Source organism: Bufo gargarizans, chromosome 3 (assembly GCF_014858855.1).
Source record: "Bufo gargarizans isolate SCDJY-AF-19 chromosome 3, ASM1485885v1, whole genome shotgun sequence".
Lineage (NCBI taxonomy): Eukaryota > Metazoa > Chordata > Amphibia > Anura > Bufonidae > Bufo > Bufo gargarizans.
Genome location: NC_058082.1, coordinates 15,569,881 through 15,580,936, shown reverse-complemented (window position 1 = coordinate 15,580,936; position 11,056 = coordinate 15,569,881). Strand labels below are relative to the sequence as shown.

The window sequence follows — 11,056 nt, the reverse complement described above, 5'->3', positions numbered from 1 at the left end:
CCTTGCACTACCCACAATGCCTAGCATCTCCCACAAAGCAATAATCTTTATTAACAAGAAAACAAGGTGCAATACATTTTTACCACCGCTAGATGGTGCTGTTACCTAACTAATAACTACAGGAATACAGAAATTGCAGCAGAATGAATTAGAAATTAAAAAGATGTGAACTGAAATGAATTTCTCTCTGCTGGAGGCAGAACAAGTGGTATGCATGTCATCTGCTCAGTGAGAGTGTTAGTTCTAGAAAGGCATGGATGAGTGAGCTGGTGGCTTCTGCTGGAGACAGGCTCAGTGTTATTCCTGGGTTAACTAGTGCAGGTGGTTTCTACTGGGAATTAGGACAGGAAATTGCTAGGGCAACACAAAACCGTATACCACAATGCTGTGCCATGTGGAAATACAGATGAGGCCGTCCTCTGCCATGCTGAGGAGTCCAGAGAGTGCAAGTCAGTAAGAGAGTGAACTGTGTCACTTAAAAAAACATCATTTATTTGTCGCCACTTAAATAGACAGTGTAGCAAACTATCTTGTTGCCTATAACTAAGCTTATGCCCTGAAATGTCTTCCCTTCTTATTCCCCCAACCCCGTGAGTCGTATTACTGTAAGGGTCCATTCACACGTCCGTTTTAGTGTTCCGCATCCGTTCCGATTAAAAACGGAACGTTATGCGGATCCATTCATTTTCAATGGAATCCGCAAATAATCGGACAGCACTCATGGTGCTCTCCGATTCCGTGATTCCGTTCCGTGGGTTCCGTTTATTCGGATCCAGGAAAAAAATATATCCTGTCCTACTATTTGTCCGATTTTGTGTTCCGTCATGCCATTCTAGTCAATGGATCCGTCAAAAATGCGGAAGACATGCTAAAAGCATCCTCATGTCATCCAGATTTTCGGATCCGCAAAAAACAGGAACGTATATCTGGAAAGGTAAAAATACTGACGTGTGAATGGACCCTAAAGTGGAAGGAACCATAGCAACTCGGCCATGAATTGGAGACTACCTAAAGTTACACAGCAGAGTCACTGAGTGCTATGAAGCAAGTGCATAAAAGTCACCAATGCTCTGCTGACCCCATAACTGTAGAGTCCAGACCTCCTCTGCCATAAATGCTGTGATGAGAGCTTCATTGCATGGGTCTCCATGGCTGCTGCATGAAAGCATTCCATCACCAAGCACAATGCCAAGCTAGGGATGGGGCAGTGTAAGGCAAGCTTAGGAGAAATGGACATGTCTTCTGTGCAGTGACTAATCACTAGTGTTAATCACGAATATTCGAATTGCAAATTTTAATCGCGAATATTGGCACTTTGAGAATTCGCAAATATTTAGAATATCGCAAAATATATTCGTAATCGCGAATATTCAAATTTTTTGTAAATACCAGTTCATGCGAATTTTTATGCGAAAAATGTTTAAGCTAATTTTAGGTGAATTTTCGCAATCAAGAAAATAATGCCTGGAGATCAAAAATTCGTTAATTCTCAAATATATGGCGAATATTCGCGAAATATCGCGAATTCGAATATTGCCCCTGCCGCTCATCACTACTTATCACACCTTTGTATCTGATGGATGAATCTAATACATGCTAGGAGAACGTTACCTGCTTGACCGGATTGTGCCAGCTGTATGGTCTGGTGGAGGAGGGGTAATGCTATGGGAGGTTTTCAGGGGTCGGCTTTGGCCCCTTAGTTTCAAGGAAAGCCCTTTTCTGTTCCTCCATGACTGTGGCCGTGTGTCCAAAGCAAGCTCCATAAAGGGCAATGGTTGGGTGGCTCTGGAATGACTTGAGTGGCCGAACAGTGGCCTGACCTCAACCCCATCCAACACCAGATCGAATGGTGTGAGCCAGGCCCTCTCCTCCAATATCAGCGTCTGACCTCACAAATGCTCTTTTGGATGAAGAGGCAAAAATCCCACAGATACCCCCCAAAATCCTGCAGAAAAGCCTTCCAGGAGAAGCAAAAAGAGCAAAGGGAAAATCAACCAATCCATATTAATGCCTAAGGATATAGATTGGAATGTCATCAAAGCTCCTGTGTAATGTAGATCCCCTTAATATTTTTCCCCATATAGTGTATTTTATCCTTTTGAACTTCATGGTTAGATTTCTTAATATAAGAGTAGAGCATAGTATTAGAGGATGGCCACAGGCCATTTTTTTAGGTGCTGAAATCTACACCAAATACACATCCACTGTTATCAATGGGAATCCACATTTCTGTAAACACTGAACGGCCACAGACTTTTTCTGTAGTGGGTACTGAATACGGAGATGTTCCATGTTGACGTGGACTCTGTGCAGAATAAGACTTATCTGCATGTGGACCTGAGACACTTCAAACTGGAAATTCACATTACAAATCTAGTGTTTACTTTTTTCCAGATAAGTGTCATGTGAACACATTGCACTCTTAAAATCCAGGAGACACTCAACATGTTCTTCATTTACAGGATACCATAAAGATAAAATTTCACGTGGTAATGTCGAACATGAGCACTTTCCACCCAGACTACTTCTTCCTTATTGGAATCCCTTGTCTTGGGGAATCTCATCTCCTGCTCTCCATCCCATTCTCTATCATGTATGTCATGTCTCTTCTTGGAAACTTCACTTTAATTTTAGTGATTGGAACAAACAAGACTCTCCAGCAGCCCATGTACCTGTTTCTGATGATGTTGGCTGCCTGTGACATCCTCCTGAGCTCCAGCACAGTACCCAAGACTCTCAGCATCTTCTGGTTTAACTCTCACACAATCTCCTTTAATGGTTGTCTTGTCCAAACCTTCTCCATTCATTTCAACTTTGCAACAGAGTCTGCAATCTTGGTGATCATGGCCTATGATCGATTCCATGCCATTTGCCGCCCTTTAACTTACACATCAACCCTCACTGGATACTTCATAAGGAAGATCATTATTACTGCCCTGTTGCGAAGTGTCTGTATCATTACACCATTTGTTTTCCTACTATACAGATTGCCGTATGAAGGCAGCAATGTGATAGAGCACACATATTGTGAGCACATGTCCATGGCCAGGCTGGCTACTGCCGATATTCTGGTCAATGTGGTGTATGGTCTCATAATAGCAAGTTGTTCTACTGGTGTAGATTTGATCTTGATTATTATTTCATACGTTGTGATTATCAGGGCAGTTCTAAGACTCCGATCCTCAGAAGCTCGTCTCAAAGCCTTCAATACATGTGTGTCTCATGTCTGTGTCATCATCCTCTTCTACACTCCGGCCTTCTTTTCATTCATTGCTCATAGAGTTGGCCATAAATACGTTACTCTTCAGGTTCACATCCTGGTGGCCAATCTCTATGTCCTTTTCCCACCAATGATGAACCCAATCATCTATGGAGTGAGGACAAGGGAGATCAGACAGCGGGTGGTGTCCATGCTTCTTAGGAAAATTACTAGAATTCCCAAATAATTTTTTCCAAGTGAAATTCCATGTTATATCCATCTCAGTTTTATTTTAAAAATTCTTATAGTTTTATTTCATATCAATGGTGTTTTTATTGATATTGGAAGCAATTAAAAACTGAAAATCTGGATAAACCCTAATAGCATATGCCAACAGGATCAGATCAATCCTGCCTGGTAGGGTTCATCTACCTGATTACAATGATACTTGTCTTGTGAAAATTGGTTCTGCAGTACCTGAGACAACGACTTTTAATCTTTCTGAAAATGAGGGCTTCAGTGCACTGAAGGATGGGGTTAGGCCTGGAGAAAGGAGAAGATGAGGTTGTAGACCACCAGAGACACTGAGAAGAGAAGACAATCCAACACACACTCCAAATAATACAAATCAAAATAATAAATGTCTATAAGATGCTTAAGTGTTTCAATAAAGGTAGTCCACCACCCTCCAGTGTTTTCATAGAAAAATTATCTTTTGTATTTCTAGTAAATAGGTTTATGGTTTATGTTTGGGTAGAAGCTCATATATCTTGTTATTGGGGTTATATTGGGATTGTGCTGGATCATCTTTTCTTTCACATGGCACCTTCATGGGTTTGTACATTTTTCCCAGATCAGAAGGTCAATGGTTCTTTTGATTTTATTTTGATTTAAAATCCAGATACAGGTGCACCTCCAGTTACCTCACATGATGTCAATCAGCCTATCAGAGGCTTCTAGAAACATTACACCATTTTCTGGAATTTCCCAAGCTCCAATAAGGCACAGTCAGTAGTCACCCTGGTTTATGTAACTTCTGGAAATTTAGCCACTGGAAATGGAGAAATGTAAGCTTAAATAAATCATCTCTAGCATTACTCTGACGTTTCAAATTCATGAAATCCAATAGTGATCCTCTTAACCAGGTCTGGCTAGGAAACTAAAGTGGCCCTGAAAAAAAGCTAAAAGTGCCCCCATGTTGTAGGTGGGGCCAACACAAGTAAGCAGAGCTGACACAACTAAGTGGGTCTAGCAATAACATGATGCAAACCAAATACCACACTCCGGCACAATATGCTGCCCCAGCAGAACCTAACTGTTATAGCAGCAGTCCATGCCTGCCGACTCTCCACTCCATATGATGGGCATGGCCACCGCATTGCTAACCCACTCTGCCACTTCTGCTCCCCGGCAGTTCAGACCCACAAGCGTGTTAAACACAGTTCAGCTCCTCCCCCTTCTTTTATAAGGACTACATGTCTCAGAGCATGCCAACAACACTCTCCCATAGAAACCTTCATTGTTCATGTTCCTTATGCCACTGTTCACATCGCAGACAAGATCACTGCCCCAGTAATGCTGGACAGAATATAGAGGTGAAAAGCAAAAGTAATACAGGGTCACCATCCGAGACCACCACCAGTAAACTCTAAGGGGAAGTTTTTCAAGCCGGTCTAGAGACAAAGTTATTTGGAGGCATAGGCCTTTTTATGCTGTTAGTTTAGAGTTTCCTCCAACAGCCAGCGTGACAGACTCCCTTGCTGGCGTAGATTTAAGACATTTTTCATGAAAAAAACTGGTGTGGAAATGATAAATGAGTTGGGCCTGCTAGCCCGACCACTTCGACAGCCACGACATCTGCCATTTTTGCTTCACTTTAAATAAAGTGGAGTTTATGGAGGAAAATTCGCAGATTTTGTTGTATATATCTTCCTTTACCAATGTAGTAGATTTAATGCTAGTCCTGGCTGCTACAGACCCAGGTTATGTCCGCAGAGTAAAGGGGCAGAAAACAGGTGCAACCTCACAGGTAGTAGACCTATCAGATGGCAAGGAGTAGCGGGAAATTGGAACGAGCCAGAGTCGACGCCAGGAAAAAAAGTAGAAGCCAGAACAGCAAACAAAGGGTAAATTCAGAAGCAAGCCATGGAGTCAAAGTCAGTAGATGCTTAATCTGTAGACAAGAGGTAAATCTCAAAACAAGCCAAGGTCAGTAAACTGAAAAGTCCAACAGAAATGCAGCGCTGATCACAAACAACAGACTAGAGCCAGAACTCAAAGAATCACAAGCAGTAAGTACCAGGTTTAAATCCCCCACCTAACTCTGGGATTGCATCTAGACCCTAGACCCCCAAAGCTTGGCTGGTTAGAATGGTTACACTCCAGGATAAGCTGTGATCTGACATGCTCATTGTTCCAGATTTCCCCCAGCACCACAGTGCTGACCAAAGTGTATACTATCGGGTAGAGAAGCATCCAGTGCTGGATTGTGGCTGGTTAAATTTCTGACAGTAACTTCCCCCCTTCCTTTTATGACTGGTTACCTGATCCTTACTACTTGATTTCTTAAGGAAGGTAAGATTAAAAGATCCACATGTTCAGAACAAACTGGCAACCAAGAATGTTCCTCAGGTCCATAACCTTTACATTCTACCAGGTACTCAAGGGTACCTCTAGTCCTGAAAAAATCCACAATATGTTGTCCTTCATACTATGGATCTGCCACCACCAAAACAAGAGGTGGAGTCATGGGCAAAATGTACATTTTGAGAAAAGATTTATGAAACATAACATAACTAAGTAGGCCGATGTAATCAGAAAGACACAGTATTAATTACTTCCACAATCTTATAGGAACCAATGTATCTGGGACCCAAATTATGTTAAGGTTTTTTGAGACTTAGATTTTTAGTAGATAGTTATATATTTTGCCCCACAGCAAACACAGGCCCTGCCTCAGCCATGAGGCAAGATAAGCTCTTTGGAACAAACAATGGACAAACATGCAAATCTCAGCAGAGACGCATGAATCACAGGCAGAAACATAGGCCTCAGCATCAAATATGACCTCTGATAATGATGAGCGATGAGTCTTTTGGTCTCTGTAATCCCCGGGTGCCCAAACAAAATGGAATCGTACATTTCAATGAATGTAAGTATAAATGGAGGAGGCACAGACATCCTGAGTGAGGGCCTGCTGTCTGCCTGTGATAGAACATGGCCAGCACCTCCTCAGACCCCGCTGGCTTTGCACTCCTCTGATCCGGAGAAAGGATGCGTAATCCACATGACAGACAAAAAAATATTTACTCCAGCTGCAGTATGACTGGCTGAGTGACAGGGAAGAAGGGAGGAATCTTTGTAGGGAGGGCAGAGTTCTGTACAGGGACACAAGGAGTGGAGCATGACCAGTGCAGAGCTTTAGCATAAACCTGGTGAAGGACATGACAAATTATCAACATGGCTGTCCAATGCAAAACACCTGACAGCTATAAGGGAAAGGCCACATACAGGAAGGAAAGGAATCAAGTACAGGAAGTCTTGTGTGCTCCCAAGCAGCGGCGTACATAGAGAAGTAAGGGCCCCATAGCAAGGAGCAAACCAGTCCCCCACACATGACAGAGGGGTTTCTGCCTAAACCCTTTTCAATGACCCTCGGGCCATTTTTCCACTGCTTCATTTGCTAAAAGTTGTTCCTTTAGAGGGTAGAGTCCTGACAAAGTTGACACCTCCAGTAGAAGAGGAGATAATTGCAGCAGACTGGACTGCAGGGGCAGTATGTGAGTGCATGGTGGGCTGATGGGGGTAGTAGTTGTACTCAAAGTTTTGCAGCTCCCTGGGTCGGCGTGCAGCGATGAGGAAGACAACACAAAATCCTCCGGGGAACTCTCTATTACAGGGAACGCCAGCCAGATGGAAGTTGAGGTTCCCCTGATGGTAATGGGTATGCTTAGGGTGCTTTGGTGGCTGGGCCCCTGTGTTTGTGACACCGGCACCGTGAGGTGCAATGAGGAGATCATGTAGAATAAGGAGACCCAGTTTCTTAACAAATTCCCAGTACTTTATTGAAGCTGATCTATAGGTCATCAATGTATGGAAGTCATTTACAGCAAGGCAGCTTTTACAGTGATTTAGATTAGTTCCCAAAAGGTGTATAAGGGGCAGTTTTCTATGACAATCAATCTTTCTCCCTTGTTTCTTCAGGCTGGAGGGATGTACAGATGTAGCAGGGTTAACACTCAAACTCTTAACTCAAATTTCTTAACTCATTGTGTTATCTTGAAACAAAAGCCATTGAAAAGTAATTGAAGTGTTTGCTTAACGCATTTAGTTTAGATAACACGTCTCATAAAGCATGACTGTTAACTCTACCACATCTGTACTATCTCTGCTGTACTGTATAGTCGTATACTTCTGTATCCTCTCTAGAAATACTATACTCTGACAGATGGCCTTTCTGTCCTGGGTTATGGTGGGCAGCTTGTAGCTTAGAATCTCTCCACCTAATGCAAAAGAGACTTAGAGCCTTTGCCAATATTCTCACTCCCTCTCTTAGTTGCTTGGTTTCTCTGTAACCTTTCCCTTCTATGGGCTAATTCATGCAACCAACTATGGAGTTCGGAAAACTATCCAATATGGCTGCTGAGATCAGACATCACACACACTGACCTTCTTCTCATTCTCCTCTGTACTGTGTTCAGGGCAGAGTCAGCCCTAGGAGCCTTGTTAGAACCTTCTCCTCTGTTACGACACCCTGGGCATAAAAGGGGTTAAAACCGTTTAGGCGATCTTCCCCTTCCAGACCTACAGGCACAGCTACTTACAGAACACCAAAATCCCGAATGGCATACAAGGGAATGCTCCAAACTCCGAACGGAACCTCACGAATAGCTGCTAACAGACGAATAGGAAAAGCACACAAGCGGCTTACACTCCTAGCAATCAGTCTCCAACAGCATAAAGTGAATCCCCCCAAGAACGAGACCAAGCTCCGTGTTGAGGGTAAAGCAGTGGACAGCCAGAGCTGTGGGTTTATTGTTCTTATACACATTCTTGCACATTAGAACCACCAACAGGGTTTTGTAAAAACGACCAATAAACACATACAATACACTCAGACACTACCACACAAAATCCTCCCCTCTGCCTGTGATACAATTACCTTACACAATGGGTTAATGTAATTATCACAGGCAGGAGAATACACAGTTTTACAGAGTCTTCTGTCCTGGAGATAATTGGGAAGTAATCCAATTTATCTCCAAGGACAGAGGCAGCAATTCAGGACACACAGACACAATACATCCACACAATGTATCCTGGTTTCCTCCTCTCTGCCCTGGATACAACCGAGGAGTAATTCAATTATCTCTCAGGACAAAGGGACATCGCCATTGTACACGTGGGGACAACAGGACAGAAATCACTATTCAAGTATACAATGTCACAACCCTTACAGTAAACAAAGACATTTAACATATCCCCAGATAGCTCAGGTCTGAGTGCATATTATTAGGTGAATGGCACTCAGACTACACAAATACAATAGAATCGCCATGGAGCCAAAGTCTTTCACATAGTCTTTTGTTATCCGAATGGGCTCCATGGCATAGCTATCTGGGGTATCACTGTTCACATAGGGCAAGTACCAAATGACCACATCATTTGCAGGGGAAAATCAAGCGTTTTAACATGGGGCCATAGTCTAAAGGAAGCAGGCGGGCAACCAGGCTTCTCCAATGCAATGTGGCGAGATTGGTCTCGTCACATTTCTCCCCTTTTCTAAACAGACTAACAGGGTATCTGACTTCCTGCCAGTCAGTGCCCTCGTTAGTCCAGCAGCCCACCCACAAAACAGAAACAGCAGTACAGCCCACCCACAATAAATGGTTACTACACCTGAGCAAGGGAAAAACCTCTCCATGTCCATGTGCCTCAATACGGCTGTGTGGGGGACTGGTAGACTGCCTTGGTGGGTTGCTGAGTGGGCAGAGACCAGCGGTACTGGTGCCAGCGCTACCACGGAAGAAGCCTAGTTGGAGCCTGGTTGTTGGAGGGGGAGACTGACTGTCTCCCCTTTGGCTAAACAGCCCTGTTGCTGGGGCACAGGACAGACTGTCCCTACCCCCTGTGCTGTAAGTGCAGAGACCACGGTCCCATCTGCACTGTTGTGGGGCTTACTGTCTCCCCCTGGTAGGTTAAGCTGCCGCTGGGGAGAGGGGTTAACAAGCTCCTCTCCCATACATACTTCCAGCTGCTGGGGAGGGCGACCGACCGTCTCCCAATGCGGTGTCCTGCTGCTGGGGAAAGGAAACTGGGCTCTCTATTCCCTGCTGGACACTCTGCCACTGGGGTGGGAGGGCAAAGGTCTCCTCTCCCAATAAAACACTCTGCTGCTGGGGGACAGGACCGACTGTCTCTGCCCCCTGTAACTCAGCCTGCCGCTGGGGAATGGAGACTGTGCTCCCATTTCCCAATAAATCACATTGCAGCTGGGGGACAGGACCAACTGTCTCTGCCCCCTGTAACTCAGCCTGCCGCTGGGGAATGGAGACTGGGCAACCAATTCCCAATAAATCACATTGCAGCTGGGGGACAGGACCAACTGTCTCTGCCCCCTGTAACTCAGCCTGCCGCTGGGGAATGGAGACTGGGCTACCAATTCCCAATAAATCACATTGCCGCTGGGGGGACAGGACCGACTGTCTCTGCCCCCTGTAACTCAGCCTGCCGCTGGGGAATGGAGACTGTGCTCCCAATTCCCAATAAATCACATTGCAGCTGGGGGACAGGACCAACTGTCTCTGCCCCCTGTAACTCAGCCTGCCGCTGGGGAATGGAGACTGGGCTACCAATTCCCAATAAATCACATTGCCGCTGGGGGACAGGACTAACTGTCTCTCTCCCCTGTAACTCAGCCTGCCGCTGGGGAATGGAGACTGGGCTCCCAATTCCCAATAAATCACATTGCCGCTGGGGGACAGGACCGACTGTCTCTGCCCCCTGTAACTCAGCCTGCCACTGGGGGATGGAGACTGGGCTCCCAATTCCCTGCAGGACCGGTGGAGAGACCTCGGTCCCATCTCCACCGGCCACCTGGGGTTCTTCCCAGTAAACCTCCACAATATCCGCCCAGCTGAAGGGCTCTGGACCTAGGTCTGACACTCTGCTCGCTCGCTGAGCCCTCTCACTGGAGTGGAACAGCTGCTGGTAGTCCTGTTACAGCTCCATCTCCCGGGTCACCAGGTGGACCAGGTCTTACTCAATTTTGTGAGTGTCGTCCCAGTCATACCTGCTCTCCCGCCACTCAAAGAGGTCCCTGAACCGGGCTTGCGTAGGGCTCCCAAACTCCGGCTCTGAAAAAGTCTCCCACAACAAGCCAGGACCATCCAACTCCTCTCCCTCTAGCTTGTCATGCTCGGCTGTCCAGGGCAGGTACTGTGCCCAATACCACCAAAGCGCATGGTAGGCATCTTCCAGCCATATCTCCTGTCATACTAAGTCTTCCAGTTCCTTCACCATGCTCTCCCAGGAAGTGTATCCGCAGGGCTACTCGCTTCCGCAACTGCTGGTCTTCCTTGGGGAACCTCCCGACCAGCTGGTACTCCTCCATATCCAGTGCCTGGTACCAGATGCCTTTCCTTATTGCATCTCGGTCATCCATGACACCCTCATCGTACTCCACTGCTGGTTCCATACTGGTGCTGTCAGGGTCGCTGTACTAGGACATGCGTTGCCCTCAAATTGTAAAATCCATGGAATGGTGTCTCCTGTAGCTGTCCTTCTGGATGTGGGAACGATCCAGGCGCTTGCCACCAATTGTTACGGCACCCCGGGCATAAAAAGGGTTAAAACCAT

At 45.6% G+C, this 11,056-nt stretch overlaps 1 protein-coding gene across 1 annotated transcript; it reads left to right on the top strand.

Moving 5' to 3' along the window:
- Positions 1 to 2,492: 2,492 nt before the first annotated feature.
- On the top strand, positions 2,493 to 3,446 carry LOC122931304 (olfactory receptor 52Z1-like). The gene has a single exon (XM_044285370.1). The coding sequence runs from the start codon at positions 2,493 to 2,495 to the stop codon at positions 3,444 to 3,446; it is 954 nt and encodes a 317-aa protein (XP_044141305.1).
- The last annotated feature ends 7,610 nt before the right edge of the window (positions 3,447 to 11,056 follow it).